The sequence below is a fragment of the Onychomys torridus genome, chromosome 14, assembly GCF_903995425.1.
Source record: "Onychomys torridus chromosome 14, mOncTor1.1, whole genome shotgun sequence".
NCBI lineage: Eukaryota > Metazoa > Chordata > Mammalia > Rodentia > Cricetidae > Onychomys > Onychomys torridus.
The window spans coordinates 75,595,978-75,615,878 of record NC_050456.1 but is presented as its reverse complement, the minus strand read 5'-3'; the positions used below and the strand labels follow the sequence as shown (position 1 = coordinate 75,615,878).

At 46.5% G+C, this 19,901-nt stretch overlaps 1 protein-coding gene across 7 annotated transcripts in view; it reads right to left on the bottom strand.

The window, feature by feature from the left end:
• The window catches only part of Eml1 (EMAP like 1), a 163,219-nt gene that overhangs the window by 102,093 nt on the left and 41,225 nt on the right, over positions 1 to 19,901 (bottom strand). For 2 of the 7 annotated variants that reach the window (XM_036205664.1, XM_036205666.1), the window contains exon 1: positions 9,243 to 9,676. The exons of the other annotated variants lie outside the window; for them this stretch is intronic. In XM_036205664.1, coding sequence (XP_036061557.1) covers positions 9,243 to 9,309 — 67 coding nt within the window. In that variant the 5' untranslated portion in view covers positions 9,310 to 9,676. Of the gene's footprint in view, positions 1 to 9,242; positions 9,677 to 19,901 lie in introns of those variants that run through there. 7 annotated transcript variants of the gene reach the window in all.

Below are 19,901 nucleotides of genomic sequence, written 5' to 3'. Positions count from 1 at the left end.
AAAAAAAAAAAAAAAAAAGAAAGAAAGAAAGAAAGAAAGAAAAGAAAAAGAAAGAGAAAAGAAAGAAAAAAGAACAATTGAAAGTCTGTTCAAGTCATTCCCCTGACTCAACATTCTCCCGTCTTCTTCCAGCTCCCAGGAAGACCCAGCATAGAGGCCCTCACTCCACTCTCTGCCCTGAGCTACCTGCAGCTTTCCTGGGTCTGGATGCCTTCCTGCCTTCACCCCACCAGCCCGCAGTGAGTGGGATGGAAAGATGGAAGCCTCATGACACCCAGACACCTGCGGCACCCACCCCCCCAGTTCCTCAGGCTTCTCAGCACAGGCTGTTGGTCACTAAATAACTGAAAACCGTGTTGACATTTCACTCCTGATGAGCACAGCAGGGCTTCCTAAGGACCAGGGCAGGAGGGCCCAGCGGGTCACTGGAGCCTGGGAGCAGAGTGACCATGGTCACAGTGGGGTCCTACATTCTTGTGGAATACACAAAGGAAACTGGACTGAGGGGACTGAGGCTTGAGCGTGGTTAGGGCAGGCTCTTCGAACCAAGCCTTACCCTGGGAAACAGGCGAGGCTGAGCTCAGGCAGAAGGGATGGAGGGCAGACAGTCTAGGAGGATCCACTGAGCCAAGTGACACGTGAGGATGGGAACAAAGCCTTCTGTGTCTAGGGGAACCACGCATTTAACAGTATGGGGTATCTGTGTCTGTGCATGTGTGGAGAGGGGCAGAGATCAGATGTCTTCCTCAGTTGCTCTCCACCTTCTTTTTGAGACAGGACCTCTCCCTGTGCCTGGAGCTCACTAACTGACTAGATTGATGGTAGCAAGGACCCTCTGTCTGATGCCCTGTGCTGGGATTCCAGATGCACACTGCTATCCCTGGCTTTTGACATGGGTGCTAGGGATCCAAATTCAGGTCCTCATGTTTGCATGGCCAGGACTTTACCCTCTGAGCCATCTCCCCAGCTCTGTATGTAACATGCACATTGCCCTGAGCACATTGTAGGTGTGCACTGGAAATCACACTGCTCTGAGCCCATTGTAGGTGTGCACTGGAAATCACACTGCTCTGAGCCCACTATAGGTGTGTACTGGAAATCACACTGCTCTGAGCCCACTGTAGGTGTGTACTGGAAATCACACTGCTCTGAGCCCATTGTAGGTGTGCACTGGAAATCACACTGCTCTGAGCCCACTGTAGGTGTGCACTGGAAATCACACTGCTCTGAACGCACTGGAAATCAGCTTAGTTTGCCAAGTAACCTTTGAACCTTCTCCTGCACACCTGCCCTGAACAGCTTTATGCCCCTCGACTGCACCAAAGAGGGGGTACCTCCTACAAAGGGTGCACGGAGCAGAGCACACCATCAGCCCTGGACCACACTCCAGCACAATCACCACCTGCAGGGGCCTGCGGCCTTCACTGGTTCTCTCTCCCTCTGACCCCAAAGCCCTTGTAGGAAACTTCCTTTGAGAAGACCCCAGACTCTCTGGTCTTGGTGCTCCTAGCCTCCGGCCATCACATACATCACAGCCCAGATTTCTCTTGCCAGTAAGACCAATAGTTTAAATGTTTTCCAAAAAGCTAGCGGGATAAAGAAAGATCAGCAGACACTACAAGCGTGTGGTTTTCCACACTGACTGTGTTTTGAAAGAAAGGTACAGTTCTGAATAAACAAAACTGGAAGTGTGTCTACCTGGTTTTCTTTTCTGCAGGTGGGGGGGGCGGGGATGAGGGTAGCTGAGATAAGAGCTCACAGTTTAGGCTGGCCTTGAGCTCACTAAGTACAGCATTAAGCTCCTGGTTGCCCCACCTACATCATGCTACGTCTGCTACCTCACCAGCCTTCGATCTGATTCTTAAATGAGTAATAAATAATTTGCCTTTAAAGAAAACCAAACAAAGGCTAGGGGGCACACCTTTAGTCCCAGCACTTGGGAGGCAGAGGCAGGTGGATCTCTGTGAGTTCGAGGCCAGCCTGGTCTATGGAGTGAGTTCCAGGATAGCCAGAGCTACACAGAGAAACCCTGTCTCAAAAACAAACAAACAAACAAGTAAATAAATAAATAAAGCAAAACAAAAAACAAACAAACAAGCAAAAAGATTCTAATTCCAAATTCGAGCAGGTCTGAATCCTTGGAGAAATAGCTTTTTTTAGAGTGCGCAAGGCTTTTGTGTATGTTTCCCATGTTGACAGCAACACAAGTTTTTAGGCAACTAGCTTCAGGACATGAACAGACTGTAACAGCAGAAACAAAGACATTATTTCTCTTTTCTCATCCACATCCTACTCAACTATTTCTTTTAAATTTAAAAGAATGTGTGAAAGGGACTCACATTATCTCAGATACAAATAATAACCAATTAATGATCGCTTTTAAAACACAATTCAGGGGATTTTTTTTCCCACCCAAACACTTGGACTTGTTTATGATGTCATAAATGCTTGTGGTTTCCTTATGAAATGGAGGCCTTGCTGGGTGGAGGGTCTTGCAGCAATTAGGAGTGCTCCCAAGGCACTCACTTTGCATTTTCCCATAGAGGCTTTTCCTTTTGATATGCCACGGCAATCTATGTCAGAGCTCTGTCACAGCAGGAGAGTATAAGACACCTCAGAGGCTTGGAGACGCCTCTTGGTGTCCAGCTGGTTCCCTCAGGAGTTCCTAGGTCCAGGAGAAACTTTTAAGTATTAGTCATTTTGAAATCTGACCACAAGACAGTCACCAGTATCACAAACATCAGACATGACTAAGATTATTATCCAGAGGCTGCCAAGTTGGCTCAGTTGGTAAAGGTACTTATCACTATGCCTGATGACCTGAGTTCAGTACCCTGAACCCACACAGTGGAAGGAGAGATTCAGCTCCTGCAAGCTGTCCTTGGATCTCTATTCACATGCCACAGCAGAAGTGCAAAACACTAATGTTCATGCACACACACACACACACACACTCATGTACACGTACACCCATGTAAGTAGAAATGTAATTTTAAGTTTTTAAATATTATTATTAAATTGCTGTTAATTTTTTTTCGGGGGGGGAGCTTTTTTTGAGACTGAGTTTCTCTGTGTAGCCCTGGAACTCGCTATGTAGACCAGACTCAAACTCATAGAGATCCACTTGCCTCTGCCTCCTGAGTGCTGGGATTAAAAGGTGTGTGCCATTACTGCCTGGCTCACTGTTAATTCTTAAAGTAGAAATACAGTAGAAATAAATTTCTATCTGGATGCAGTGCCTCACTCCTTTAATACCAGCACTCAGGAGGTAGAGGCAGGCGGATCTCTGAGTCAAGGCCAGCCTGGTCTACACAGTGAGCTCAGAACATCAAGAGCTACATAGTGAGAACTTATATAAAACGAGCAAACGACAACATTTCAAAGCGAGAGAAAATGATTCCCAGTACTGGAAAGATCATCCTCCAGAGATACTGAAATTTGAGCAGGCAGGTGAAGTAAGCTTGACCGGCCAGGGTCAGGAAAGAAAAGAAGATACTGGCCACCTTGGGAAGGTAGGAGACACACTCTGTCCTCACAGGTTCCAGAGGGAATCTGGCAAGGTCTTTCTCAACACCTCTTTCAAAGGCAAGAAGGAAAGCGAAGGCTGTGAGCCAAGGCCAAACCCTTTCAACCTCCAGGGTGCCTCCAGACTGAAATGCCGTGATGATGGCATGTACACAGCACAGCACAGGTTATATCGGGCTGTGATTTGAGAGAGCACTCACTGCTTATAGAAGGAAATTCCTCAAAAAAAAAAAAAAAAGCTATTAACGGTAAGGAAATCAAAGCAAGAACTTTGCCATAATCGTGTGAAATACAAGACTGAGGTAAAATTAGAGGGAATTATATAATACGACAAGAGGAGTCAATATCACCTCAGATGGGACTGTTAGGGTGATGTCTGGCTCCACTTAAAAACCTCACTAGGGGGCTGGCAAGATTGTTCAGCACCAGCTGCCAAGCCTAATGACCCTGTTTCCATTCCCAGGACCCAAATAGGAGGAGAGAACTGATCCCCAAAAGGTGGCCTCTGACATTTATTTATTTATTTGTTTGTTTGTTCGTTTGTTTGTTCGTTCATTCATTCATTCATTCATTCATTCATTCATTTATTGGTTTTCTGAGATAGGGTTTCTCTGTGTAGCTTTGTGCCTTTCCTGGAACTCACTCTGTAGACCAGGCTGGCCTCGAACTCACAGAGATCCGCCTGCCTCTGCCTCCCAAGTGCTTGGATTAAAGGTGTGTGCCACCGCCGCCACCGCCGCCTCCGCCTCCGCCTCCACCACCACCACCACCACCACCATCCGGCGGTCTCTGACTTCTATGTGGGCACTATGGCATCCCCCAACCACCTCACACAAATAATAAAAATGTAATTTAAAAAATAAACATGTCAGGGATGACCATGATGGCCCGGGCTGGCCATGTCATTCCACCACTCAGGATGTGGGGACAGGAAGTTCAGAGTTCTATTCAGACTGGGCTACACCAAGAGAGGCTGTTCCCTAAACACGCACATGCGCGCACGCACACACACACCCCCAACAAAACCAGAAATGTTGTGTCTAGAGAGTCACATTCACCTGTAACTTGTTAAAAAAGGAACACAGACAAAAAGAAGCAGGAGACACAAATCAGGAAAACTGAGGGTCTAGAGTGGCAGAAAATGAGCAATCTTTCTATCTGTCTGCCTGTCTGTCTATCTATCTGTCTGTCTTTTGCTTGTTTTGGTGTTGGTTTGTTGGTTTGTTTTCAGAAACAATCTCTCTAGGCTATCCCGGATCTCACTCTGTAGACCAGGCTGGCCTCAAACTCAGAGATCCACCTGCCTCTGCCTCCTGAGTGGTGGGACTAAAAGCATGCACCACCATGCCCTGCAAGTTTTATGTTAATGTTTAGCCAAAAGAAGAGTCTAGAAGAGCTCTGGTGGGCTTCAAACACAGGACGACCCACTACATTGGATTGTTTTAAACAAGGGATTAACTTTGATTGTTATGGACCCAGAGAGCAAACTGGGAGTCCAGATTTTGGCTACAAACGGGTCTTGATGGTCAGAAAGGATTCCAGGCAGAACAGTGAGCAGCAGCCAGCACCCTGCTCCAGCACAGCAGGGGAAGAGGCAGGATAAGAGGCTCCCTGTTTCAGCCAGAGCAGCCACATCGGTCTGATTCACCTCTGAGTTCCTGGTCGACTTGACTGTGGAGAATCAGCTCAAAGGTCTAAGAAAACAAGCAGGGAAATGAGAGACCTGCCCAGCAAGGGTGGCCACTGACTCACCAGGTGAGCTCACAGACAGGAACACCTAAGGACCTACAGGTCCAAAGCAGGGACATCCTACTTCCCACTTCGTTCTCTCTTGGATCTCACTGTTTTATTAGCAATTGTAAGAAAAAGTGCTTTAGATTTAGATTTCAAGAACTTCAAATAGGCTCATAAACTGTTAGACCCAGTGGCACCACAGGACCCAGAAATTCCATTCTTTTTAATCTGCCCCCCCAAAATAAGGACATATGTCTACACAGAAGTATGCATGTTGGTATCCACAACAGAAAAAAAAAATTAGTCTTAATGAAGCCTATCATTGTGTATAAGTAATCTATGACAATTAAAAATATCTTTGGGAGGCTGGAGAGATGCCTTAGCAGTTAAGAGCGTGCACTCGCAGAGGGCCTCGGTCTGAACCCCAGCATTCATATCAGACAGCTCAGAAACTTCGCAAGAATCCAGTTGCAAGGGTTCTGACACCTCTGGCTTCCATAGGCACCTGTAGTCATGGGCACATACCCTCACACAGAAATGCAAATATGCATAATTAAAGCACACCTTTTTAAAAATGTATTTTTTAATATCCAGAATCCATAGAAACAGGAAGTAAACTAATGATGGCCAGAGGCTAGGGCAATGAGTTACTATGGGTACTTTTGGTATGATGAAAATATTTGTTTCCCAGCACCACAAAAATGAACAAATAAAAATAAAATAAGAGTTGGTAGATGGCTCAGTGGGTAAAAGTACTTGTCTCCAACACAGATGACCTGAGTTTCATCCCTGGAACCCACAGAGTGGAAGGAGAGAACCTACTTCCTCAAGTTGTACTCTGGCCTGCACACACACACACACACACACACACACACACACACACACACTTAAATAAATTTGATGAAAATTAAAAAATAAAGAAAACAGAATAAATTTTTTTAAAAAAAAAATAACTATGGGCTGGAGAGATAGCTCAGAGGTTAAGAGCACTGACTGCTCTTCCAGAGGTCCTGAGTTCAATTCCCAGCAACCACATGGTGGCTCACAACCATCTGTAATGAGATCTGGAACCCTCTTCTGTATACATAATAAATAAATAAAATTTTTTTTAAAAAGATAACTATGGTCCACTTTTCAAAATACTGTTTTCATAAAAAGAAGTTTGTGGGACTAGAGAGATGGCTCAGTGGGTAACCCATGCAGACATGAGGACCTGAGTATAAATCTCCCATGCCTACCATGAAGTCAGGAGCAATGGAGACACATCTATAACCCCAGAGCCCCCGGGAGAGGGGGAGATAGCAAACCCAAGATTCAGTAAGAAAGACTTTGTCTCAAAAGTGAGGTAGAGGATGATAGAGACACCATTTACCAACCTCTGCCCTTCACACACCTGCACACACACACACACACACACACACACACATACACACATTTGTGATTTCTAGCCCACTTTACAAACTCCAAATATTTAGAAGGGGAAAAAATGGACAAAATTTCAACTTAAGTGAGAGCGAGTTCCTAATCGATGTGTGTGGACAGCATTTTCAGGCGCCTGGAGGCTTCAGGACTTCCTACACAGCAGCCCTGAGAAAGCAAGTCAGGGGGAGAACAGGAGCAAAGTGGAGAGAGATTAGACATCTCACTGCTGAGGGGAGTTTCTCTCCTTGATGCGTCACCTTCCGCCTGTATCGTGTCACGTGATCATCCAGTTGGTAAGTGTGTGTTGCCTCTTTGGAGACTGACACAGTACAGCTACAGGACATCTGAGTCCCTGTCATTTCAAAAAGCACAAGACGAGCTGGACATATGAACATGTGTGAGTTCGCATATGATCCTGCTGGGGTCTGGCCATTGAAATGTAAATCTCTGCTTTAAAAGGCCAGAGGACTCTCTTCCCAGTGCTGCTAATGAAATACTCAAATGTTTCATTTAGTTCTTCTTGAGATGGCTTCTCAGTGACCCGCTGCTTCAACTGAATCATCGTAGTAATTAACTGAATGGCATTCATGTATATTTTCAGTTAATGGAAACTTACTGAATAATTTCACATCAACACATCTGTTGCCTAATACATCTCTGGATAATTGCCATTTCTGTCCTCCAAAGTCTCTTTGGTTTTAAACTTTTGTCAATAAGGTAACCAAAAAAAAAAAAAAAAAAAAAAAAAAAAGAAAGGAAGGAAGGAAGGGAAAGAAAAAGAAAAAGTAATTACCACAGAACTAACTGTTCAAGGGAGGCAAATTCAACAGTTGTCTGTGCTGTTTGAAAGTACCATTATTGTTTAATTTTAAGGCTATTTTTTCTTCAGGTTGTCACCTCTCCAGCATGCAAGAGCTGGTTTTCACCTTCCAACATCTTCATTAACCAGCCAAATATCATACCAAGGTCTCTAAGCTGGCAGTTAATAGAAGGCAAGTGACCAAAACACTCCCAAATGAACCAACTTCATGACAGAACTACTCAAGGACCTGGGCGCCCCACCCCAAGGAACTGCCCCAATAAAATCCCAGTCCCCATTTGCATCATCAGAATCAAGCCATCAATCATATGCCCACATGTGGGGCCTGCAAAGGCTCTGTGCCTGGGTGTCGACCCTTCTTTTGACCCTCAGGCCTTTCACAGCCGACCTAAGAACTCTACTAGAAACATGCTAAAGGTTGCACCTACCTTGGACAGCAAAAGTAGCTGTTCAGACATGATTGATTATCAGCCAATTAAGGAAACTATTCAAAGTGCTAATTGAAGAAGCTATTCGACCTACCCGGGAGCAAAAACATTCCCATGAGTCTATACTATGAAGTACCCCAGTGGCCATCTGAATACCAAATGCAGTCTATCTGCCCCCACGTGAAAATTATAAGCTGAAAAAAAAAAAAAAACCCTAAGTCTATACAGTCATTTTTCAAAAAGGGCAAATTCCACCAGACAAAGAAAATCAGCATATTGAATGAACCAGCACATTCTCTCCTCTTTACCACTCAGAGACAGCTCTGGTTTGCAAACAGGTGTTACTAACAAGAAATGCCTCCCTAGATGATAATTACAACTGCGATGTAAAATTTCTACAGTTGTTCAAGTCTAGAATTCAAAAGTTATCCTGATCACACTTGAGCAAATTCTTTAAAATCCTTATTTCCCCCTTTAACAAACTTTTGATAAAGCAATAGCTCCCAACATGCAAATAAAAAGATGTGTGGTAAACTTTTGTGCATGAATTATCGCACATCATGTTCTGATAAAATATGCAGAGCACAGTGAAAATCTTTCCCAACCCCGCAAGAGACTACAAAATCTTTACAGCATGTATGATTCTATGTATTTTTAAGATGCCATATTGGTAGCGATGTATGTTTCCTTTCTGTAAAAACTGCCACACATATACTCACACACACAAGCAAAAAAATAAAAAAAAAATAAAAAAAAATAAAAAAAATAAAAAAAATCTATGATCCCATAAACAAAATAAATAAAATAAGTAAGGTCTAACACTGTTAAGCCAGGTCCACCCCGGCTCTAGATCACATTAAACCTTGATGATTCCATCCCAGTGGCCCCAAAATGATTCTGGAGGTCCATCTGCAGCCAGCCCTGCGTGCATCCTAAAAGGGTTTTGTTTCAGCAGTGATTTGTTTGCTGAGTTCTGCATCCAGCACTGTCCAAACATATGTGAGTTTGGAAGCGAAAGAGCAACACGTTCCCCGAATGCCGAGGTCGCCCGGGCCTCCCGGCTCCCGGGCTCCCGCGCGCGCTTTCCACCGCTGCATCCGCTGGGGCTCCAGGAGCCACGGATCCGCCCGCACCGGGAGCCCGGGGGCGGGCACCGGGGAGCTCGGGAGCCCGCAGCCGGGGAGAGGCGCGGCCCCGCAGCCCCAGCACAATGCGCCGGCGGGAACCGGGGCTACTTGGCGCGGCCTCGCCCGCGGCCCGGCCTGGCCCTCGCCGCTCGGTCCCTGTGCCCTCGTCCGCCCGCCCGCGCTCACCGTTGCAGAACTGCAGCAGCGACGACGTGTCGTACAGGCTGCTATAGCTGGAGAAGCCGTCCTCCATGCTGAGGCCGGGCCGCGCCCGCTCCGGCCGCGCTCACCCACACACTGCGCCCTGCGGAGCCGCCGCGGCGCTGGCGCTGGGGCCGGCCCTGCTGTGGCTGCCGCCGGTCACCATGGCAACCCGGGCCCGCCGCCGCCGAGAACGAGCACCCGGCGCCCGCGCTGCCCGCGAGGGGGCGGCCTTGGTGGCGTGGCCCGGAGGAGACGTGGCGGGCGGGGCGCAGAGCTGGGCGCGCCTGGGTCCCGCCTGGGTCCCCGCCCTGGTGCCCCTCCCTGGTCCTTGCCCCTAGGATCCTCAGCCAGAAGGCTCCAAGGAGGCGCAGGGACAAAAGACAAGAAGGCGAGAAAGCGAGGGACGCTTGCAGCCCGTCCCGGGACCCCGGGGGGCCCTCTTGCCCACCCTCTGTTCCCCACGCGCTGTCCCTGCGCCCCTGGCAGCTGCCGCACCAAACATAGACAACCATGGTGGTGCTTGCCACTGCAGAGCGCCTCCCTCTGGGCCATGTCCTGCAAGGAGCGTCCCTGTCTGCATGTTCTCATGGCTTGTAACTCCATGAGAATCCTTGTGCCCCAGGAGACCAACGATGCAGAAAGAGGCCACCCGGTCCTCCTTCTCCAGTGACCACAGCCTGTGTGGTGTGATGCTGTCTCTTTACAGACTAACTTCTGACAGATCCAGAGATCTGGGCTCACCGTTAGGAACAGACCAGAATGTCATCAAAAGAAAATTGTAAGAAAAACACAGATCCAAGTGTCAGTAACAGAAAAACACAGATCCAAGAGTCAGTAACATACCCAGCCTATACATACATGGGTTAGTGATCTGAACTTGATTACCCACGGCCAGAAATAAAGATGCTGACAAGTGACAGAGAAAGGAAGGCTTGACCCAAGGGTGGGCTCTGTCCCCTGGAGGCAAAATTCTGAAGTTCTAGGTATTAACTTCCACGCCGTGAATACAATAGTCACCTAATAATAAAGGAATACAAAGTTATCGGGCAACTTTCCAGACCTCCCTGGGGCTCTGAAGTCTATCTTTCTGGAAGTTCCCCCACATACACACTTCATTAGATGACAAGCCTAGGGATGAGATCTGTCACTCTGGTACCCAAAGCTGTAGGCAGAAGAGAGATGGCCGTGCCTGTTCCCTGTCCTTGCTAAGGGGACTTAGAAAATAAAGTTATTTATTGGAAAATATGTGGTGGGTGGAGACAGAAGGGCTCCAGATGCTGCTAATTCAACTGTACGAGGTGGGTGAAGGGCAGTGGTGTGGGCAACAGTGCAAAAAAAGAAGAGTGGGGCCTGATGTCAGCCGGGGGGTGGGGGGTGGGGGTGGGGGGGTGTTGGCCTGCCGCGAACCAGGAGCCAGACTCTGGAGATGGAGGGACAAAAGGAAGTCTCCGGGCAGATATGTGGATCAGTGGGTTGGAGGGCTGAGGTTGAGTGTGACCTGGACAGCCAGAGTCAGGATCTGTTGTAAAACAGCCCAGTGTGTCTTCAGTGCTCCGGAAATGAGGATCCCGAGGTCAGAGGGAGGAAGGATGGAGGATAGACTTTAGGGAAAGTACTGTAGGACACACAGAGCCGGAAGGATGAAGAAGGTCACGTGAGGACAGCCAAACTCCATCGGGACTCTGTGGCAGCTGCAGGGACAGAACTGGAGGACGTTGGCAAAGAGATCGTGCATGAACCTTCTAAAGAAGAAAGTAGAAAATCAGAGGGGTACTGGGGGCAGAGCTGTGGCCAGGCAGAGAGAAGGGAATGCTGAAAGAGAGGCCAGGAAGCCTGCAGCTCAGAGGAGGAAGTGGCCTCAGGAAGCTGCCAGCACAGAGCTTCCAAGAGGTGGGCACTGTCCTCGGTTCTCTGTAGAGCACATCTAAGAGTACCAGGCCGGAGGAAAACCCATGTGCGCTGTGGCAGAGGGCTCCAGGTGACCTGCAGCATTGTGGAGAGGCAATGTAAGGTGGAAGGTGGATTCCTGGACACTACAGGTAAAGACTGTGGATATGCACATCCCAAACTTTTGCGGGAAGAGAAATGAGACCACAGATGTTGGCAAATAGGTTGTCCAGTCAAGAGTCTTTATTGCCCTGCCCAACCCAGGTAGGTCCTCTGCATCAGTAAGAGGTACTGTAGGGAAGGCGTTTCAGAAGGGTGAGATGTAATACTAGTGTATACTCACTCTGAGCTCTCCTCCTCCTCATTTCCCATGCTCCCCTCCCAGGATTTATGCTTTCTCCCCTCTGCTCTGCAGTAATACTTGAGTACACATTGGATAGCTGGTATAAAAAGCTGAGACGTGGGGCTGGGAAGATGGCTCAGTGGATAAAGCACTTGTCACACAAGGTGAGGACCTGAGCTGGAATGCCCAGAGTGCAGATAAAACTAGCCTTGGGAGCTCCCACTGGCAATCCCAGCATTCCTACAGTAAGATGGGAGACAGACCCAGGGGATATGTGGGCATTCATGGGCACAGCTTGGCATGTGTGGTGGCCAACCACAACAACAACAACAAAAAAAAAAACTGTCTCAAACAGGGTGGAAACAGGGACTGATGCCCGAGGTTGTCCTAGCTCTACACCACAGCACAGCAAGTAATGCCTGAACACACACATCATACACTCTCACACAGAAAGTGCATGCCTGAACACACACAAAAGTGCACACATCATACACTCTCACACACAGAAAGTGCATGCCTGAACACACACAAAAGTGCACACATCATACACTCTCACACAGAAAGTGCATGCCTGAACACACACAAAAGTGCACACATCATACACTCTCACACAGAAAGTGCATGCCTGAACACACACAAAAGTGCACACATCATACACTCTCACACACAGCAAGTGCATGCCTGAACACACATAAAAGTGCACACATCATACACTCTCACACACAGAAAGAAAACATACTGCGGAAGTGCAGTGTTTTAAGCATGGAAAGAAAATGATAACCACAGGCAAATTATTAAAAATGATTCTTCTTAGCCATGCTTATGTTCCTGGTTTGGGGTGCTTTGTGACTATTTGGTTGACACAACCAATGTCTAAGGATGAAAAACAAAACAAAACAAACAAACAAAAAAACCCTGAAGTAGGAAAGGAGAAACACACCCAGTTCATCTGCAAAACAGAGCAGATTTTCTTACACGATATTATTTCCACTGGAATGAAATTACAAATAAGAGTTCATTCAGAACTCAGGCCACTTGCTTTTGAGGCAGTAAAGAGCATCATTACACTCTTAACCTTGAGGATTAAACAGCCATGGTTTTCCCACAATCTTAAAATCTGGGTTTAAAAAAAAAAGCAAAATTTAGAATAATTAGAAGGGTATGCATTTTAAGTCAATTAAGTATAATCTAGACAGCATTTTTAAAAGATCTAAAGTGTGCAAGAAAAATCTCAAAAGACTTAATTGATAATGTGTGATTTTTTTGTGCCCAAACATTTTAACAGACTATTATTCCACGTCACTTTGAGATAATTTGTGACCTGAGCCCAGAAAATGTTGTCATCATAATTAATGAGGTAGACTCTCTAGGACAATGTAACCACAGTGCTCAGTGGGATTAATAACAGCATTTGTGCAATGTGTGAAAAAAAGAAAGAGAGAGAGAGAGAGGAAAAATGGGTGTTTTGTAGCCTTTATTCATAGAGAAACAATAAGAAAAAAATCACCCAGAAATGTGAGGCTTTGCATGACTATTGTTTCATTCAACATTCTCCAAAACCATCTGCCCAGTGCTAGGCACCACACTTAGGGCTGGGAATGAATGAAACAGAGAACATAGTGCTGTCCAAAGCACCTATGACCACACCCCCAAGTTACCTGGTCACAATCAGAAGGAAGGGAGAGAGAGAGAGAGAGAGAGAGAGAGAGAGAGAGAGAGAGAGAGAGAGAGAGATTTCACTTCTGAGGATATATTTAAAAGAATTAAAATATGGGATGTGGTGAGATGTTTGCACGTCCACATGCATGCCAGCATTAGGTACAACAGCCAGAAGATGGGGATAACCCAAGTATGCATTGGTGATGGATGGGATAAACAAAATGTGGGGTATCCATGGGATGGAATATGATTTCAGCTTTAAAAGGAGAAGAATCCTGACACCTGCTTCCACATAGATTATGCTGCTTGACTAAGCCAGCCCCAAAGGATAAGTACTGTAGCATTCTACTTATATGACCTCCCTAGAGTGGGTGGAGGTAAAATGATTGATAGGCACTGGGAGGTGAGAGTTAGGAAGCTGCTGCTTACTGGGGTTACAGTTTCAGTTTGGAATGATGGAAATGTTCCAGAGGCCTGGAGACGAAGTGTGGCAGTTCAGAGTGCAAGCAGGAGGATTGAAGTTCAGATTCCAGCAACAAGCAACCAGCTAGGCATGGCCCCATGCACGCCTGAAAGCCCAGCAGTGAGGGAGGCAGAGACAAGAGGATCGCCAGGCCAAAGTGGCTGCCAGTCTAGTTGGAAAAAAACCTGTGAGCTCCAGGCTCACAGAGAGATCCTGTCTCAAGGGAACAAGGACCAGCGATAGCCAATTCCGTACTCTGGCCTCCATATAGTCACAAAAGCCCATTCACACCCATGCATGTACATGTGTGCAAACACACACACACACACACACACACACAAACACACACACACACACACACACAGAGAGAGAGAGAGAGAGAGAGAGAGAGAGAGAGAGAGAGAGAGAATATTAAACCATCCCTCCTCTAAATAAATAAAGGGAGGGAGGGAGGGAGGGAGGGAGGAAGGCTAAGATATTTGAACATAATGACAGAACACAGCATCTACCATCCAAGGGGAGCTTCTCCTACAATCCTCAGAGGAAGAACCCTGCCCACACCTTGACCTTGGCCTTCTAATCTCTAGAATCACAATAGAGTTGTTAAAATTACCTGGTGTGTGGCATTTCGTTATGGAAGTCCTATCAAGCAAATACAGTCATCAGAGAATCTCAGAGCTACGGACTGGTTAGTCTGCAGACTCCAGCTTCCACTCCTGATATTAAAATCTAAGCTATAAATCAGGTATGGTAGGGCACAGCTACAATCCCAGCACTTAGGAGGGCTGAGACAGGACAGGCACATGTTTGAAGCCAGTTTGGACCACATAGTGAGATCCTGTCTCAAAAATGGTATATGATGTACAGGGGATACATGTGTTATACCCACACATGATAAATGTTCTATAAAGTGAGAAGCAGAGAGATTCGTTCATCAATGAGGAACATTAATTTATGGCTTCCTGCCTACCTGACAATGTCAGCATCCCTAACACACAGACACTCAGCCCCTCTAAAAGATAGAGTCCCAATGATTAAGTATATTACTTTACATGTTATCCTAGATGCCCTTGCCAAAACATCCTTCACCGACCCTTTTAGTCTAGTTTATTCAGTCTGCCTGAATCATGCCTGAAGCATCTATCTGTTCAGAAATATTACAATAATACCCCATGTAAGGATCTTCCCTGTTAGCTCCATTACTTCTGGGCTAAGTGAACCAACGAGAGTTAACCCGTGCCATTTCATTCTGTTGCCTATCATGACATGCAGACATCTTGGCATAGACTTTATGTTTCTGCCTCAAAGGCCAGTGGTGGCTTCTAACCCTACCACCATGCTAGCTGCAAACTCCTGTTCACAGCTTTCCACTTGAGAACTTTGGAGCTTGCCAGCAAGCTCTCCCTGTCCCAAGTTCCCATCTCCCACCCAATCAGCAAGACCTTGGTGGGGATCTGAAAGCACATTCAAGCCTATCCCCTACCATCACTATGTATCCCTAATGACAGTGGCCCTTGGCTTATGGGAACCAAGAGCATGTCCATCTCTCCTGGATTATATCCTTCTAAGGCTACACCAGGACACAACTCTGAAGAAAACAGACCATCTGTAAAAACTGATGAAACACAATTTCCAATCACACACATTAGACTTTCAAATGCCAGAAGAGAGGCTGCATCTTTCCAAGATAATGCTCTCCATTTGCATGCCTAGACACATAGCATGGCCCATGGTTTCTAGACTCCTTATCTGCATAGAGGCCCATCCCCAGCACATGATAACCTCACAGGGCCCTAACAGGGTGGCCCTGCCAAATAGTACCCAGAATACTATGATCTTATTGTTGTGAATGAGATTCACGTTGATTTTATTTTTATTATTATTATTTGAGTAGCCAGGGTATGGATGTTGGCTCAAGGTAAACTATGGTCAATCATAATTTTATCAGTCTTTCAAATGAACTGATGTCAGATTTTCTCCATCTTGTGCTGAGCTATTTGGTTTTGTTTTTATCTTCAGACAGGATTTATCTTTATTTCCACCAAATGTCATTTTATTGGTTTACATCCATCATTTTAGCCAACCAAAATATACTCAACTCTCAAATCTGGCATTTAACCCACCAGCTCTGTGACAGCCGCGAACACGAAGAGAGAAATCTCCAGTGTCTCCTTCATCCTTGTCACCCATAAGCACATTAGCAGAGCAGGTGGGGGAGGGGAGAGTGCCGGGCCGAGTGCTGGAGAGGCCTCCCAGGCGCCGCTGTTGATCTACTTATCAATACTCTGATAGGTTTGTCCAGGACAGATGAAGTCACCCCAGCTGTCTCCTCAGCCAGCCTAGTCGCCTCCATACCATTCATGGGATGTCAAGAAAGGTCTCTCTGGCCTTGTCTAGTCTGGTAAGACCATGAATGGGTGGGTTTGGCTCTTAGCAACAGCCTTTCCTGCCAAGCATTTCCACACTAGCTCTTCAAAGATTTGTTGAAAGCTTTTCTCAGAACCGATATTAATATGAAATGTATCGTTTGTATTTTCCAGAATCCTACTTTTCCTCCTTTTTTGGAAAATAATGACCTTTTCTCCCCTGCCAGTTTTCTGTAATGCTGTCTGGCAAAATTGCAGGTGGTTTGTCAAAGCCCAGAAACTGCTTGTGGTAACTGAGTGACTCTCCATGGCTCTCTCCTCTCACAGGCTCTTATGAAGGATATTTCTCCTGCCCCTTCTACTAAGGATATTTCATCCTTAGTAGAGAAAAAAGAAACCCAGAGAGCAATATGCATGCCAGCCTTCCTGTTCCTTAATGGCTCCTGTCCCAAGTTCAAGTGTCCTGGGTCTTTATTGCCCCCACAGCTCATCTTTTGAAGGTGGCTTCTGCATTCCTACGACTCTCAGGGTCAGGAGTATGTGCGGCACCAACCAAGGCACTGAGTCCTTTCTACAACCATCTAACTTCACAGCCCTATTACAAAAATGCTGACCTGTCATATTCTAAGGATAATGTTGTTCGCTGTCTATTTATTCGAAGAATTTCTTAACGATTTGCATCCATCAAATGAACTTCTGAAGTATCTGAAGTCAAGTGGAAAATTAAAAGCAATCTGCAGCTGACTTTCTTTTTATTATATATTTATTTTTATTTTCAAGGATGTGTATGTGTGTCTGTCTGCATGTGGGCTTGTACACATGAGTACAGATGCTCACACAAGGCAAAAGAGGGTGTTGGGTATCCTGAAGCTGGAGTTACAGGTGGATGTGGGTGCTGGGAAAGAAACTTGGGTCCTCTGCAAGATCAATGTGTACTTTTAACTGCTGAACCATCTCTCCAGGCTTGGAGTCGGTCTTTTTTTTTTTTTTTTTAATGTCCATTGCATTGAGAAACCCCAGGGCTGTAAACATCTAAATGTCCTACATACAATAAGGCAGGCACCACAGGACACCGTGTGTGAATTTCAGTTTACAGTGTCTCAACAGGACAATTTCATCTTGAAGACATGCATTTGTCTGCTCCATCACATTGCCTGTATGCTCCAGAGCAGCTCTTGGCATGCTGCAGGCTGACCTCTGAGATGATCAGCTAATATTAGAGCCATGATCATCACAGTGGGCCTGGGACAGCCAGGGTCCTGCCTATGTCCTGGCAAATGCCCACTTGTCTCCCTTTGACTTGATAAAGTATTCTAGTGAGGATAATACATTATATGGTCACTCCAGCTGATGTGGGAAGGCTTAGAATCCACTCACACTGTGCACTGGAAGACATTACTGATATTCATATGTGCATATTTAAAATGCCATCTGAAGCTGCCTCTAAGCATCAGAGTTTCAAAAATACTGTGAAGATACTAGAAATCTGGAATTTTATCGAGAAAGTGAAGAAAAAGACCCACTAATGGATGAGCTTGGGACTTCCTGACAAGGTCCTACAGGGCTTGCTCATCTTCGGGGGAGCTGTCCAGAGTGAGGATGAGAAGGGGACCCATAGAACACAGAGTCCAAACCACGGGGCAAGAACAGAACCTTCAGGAGGACGGGATGGGATAAGAAGCAGCATGCTAACAGGATGCTAACGGGCAGCCAGGATGATCAGAAGGCAGCAAACAGGCGTTGTAAGTTAGGTAGGCACTGTTTGACCTGGACATCTGCTTGCTTCTCCAAGGGTCAGGAGTCTGTGGGAAGGACATGGAAAATGAAGGGGGTCACTGCTACCTATTCTTAATACTTTGAGAGCTATAGTGTGTGTGTGTGTGTGTGTGTGTGTGTGTGTGTGTGTGTGTGTGTACATATGGGTAGAGGCCAGAGGTCAAACTTGTGTTTCATTCTTCAGGCACCATCTACCTTGTATTTTTGAGACAGGGTCTCTTACTGACCTGAAACTTAACAAATAACCAGAGTGGCTGACCAGAGAGTTTCTGGGACCAGTGTTGGGATTACAAGTTTGGCACCACACCTGGCTCTTTTTCCTGTGGGTGCTGGGAATCAAACTCGGGTCTTCATGCTTGTACAGCAGCACATTGCCCTCCATATGAATCTTTGAATCTCACGTCCCAGATTCCATGTGCGTTCATTCAGTCTGCTGATTTCTTCACAGACTCGACCTACAGAGGTCTGTGGAACTGTCCTCTGAGGGGGATAACAGGAGGAGAAACGTTATCAATTCTCAACTGGGAAGGACCTCTCCTTTGAGTAAGAGCTGCAGGGTGACTGTTCTCGGGCCCTTTCACTGAGGCACCGAACTCTAGAGTCTGTGATAACGAATCGGTTCTCAACCCCAACTGAGTGAATCAACAGATGGCACAACAGGAGCTCATACACACCATGGGGACTCCACTCCAATGGACTTCGCAGGATTTAGCTTTTCCTCCATTTATAGCTGACATCTGTAAAGGTGTTAACTAACTGTGTACAGTCTGTACACTGTCTGTGTACAGTTGCCCCTTGGTTATGTGCAGGGGACAGTCTCGGGACCCGTTGCCAACACCAAAGCCCACACATGCTCGAGAGTCCTGAACGGAAAGCCACAGGGTTTCCTAGAACCCATGCACACCCACCTGGTTTGAGCCCAGCACACCAGGCAAGTGCTCTACCACTGATTTCCACCCTAGCTCTGTGCTTAAGCCACATCCAGATGATGCTTTATCACGCCCTACCAATGTCAATGCTACGTAAATAGCTTGACACTGTATTATTTAGAGATCCTGATAAGAAAAAGAGACACTGGACCTTTTATGTACATTTCTTCCCAATAGGTGGTTGACTGAATCCACGGCCACAGAACCCACAGTGCCCCACTTATGTATGGGAACAGTTATCTCACCTGCTAAGACTTTATTTTTGATCATAGGACATTTTATTGTGCCATTTTAAAGCAGCAGGAAAAATATTCTCTAAAGGCAGGCATAGTTTAGAAAGCCCATCTGTTTCCATTGGAGGAGAAGACACACAAACTATAGCATAAAAACATGCTATGGGAATGTTCTTTCTCCCAAATGCCGTTCTTTGTGCCTTAACGATTTACATTCTTATATGTCCCGAGTGAGCCTGCAAAGCCTTTTATTCATAAACCTTACTGTCACCCAGTACCAATTCCATAGGTGACAAAAAGAGACTGGGGCGTTGCATGTCTCTAATAGTATATTTAATTATATTACAAACATAGCCCAGAAATGAGAACATGCCTTCCACACTGGAAGCTGACCTGTCATCCCTCCTCAGTCAAGCGAAGAGGGACCAGAGCCTGTGAGGCACAGCAGTGAGGCTAGGCCAACCTTGCTGGCGACCTGGAACTTTTCATACCTGTGCGTGTCACCAACCTGCCTGGAAAATGGGCCATGTGCTGTTCTCTGCGCCTGCCCCCGCTCCCCATCTCACAGCTGGACTTATGCCGCCTACCTCTGCCCCTTATTTTCTGTCACCATCTCTCAAGGCTCACCCCAAATGTTAACTCACCCCCAGAGGCCCTCTATCCTCCCTCCACACATACCCTGCCTCCTCCGAACTCCCCAGCACCCAGGTACTGTACATGAGGTCCTTGTGACCTTGCTTCAGGCTCTGTACTCCCTAAGAACAGATACTAGACACACACCCCCCCCCACGATGCTCAGGAGTTAGAGATTGGTCTGAGCTGGATCACACATCCTGCCTAGGGCGCGCCTGATGAAGACTGCAACTCCACCTTCACCTCTTGGGCAGTGAGTGTGCCCTCCTGCACAGGCTGCATTCCTGACTACAGTTCTCAGTGGGTCACAGGATGAAAGAAAGCATGGGGGGTTTCATGGTGTGTGTGTGTG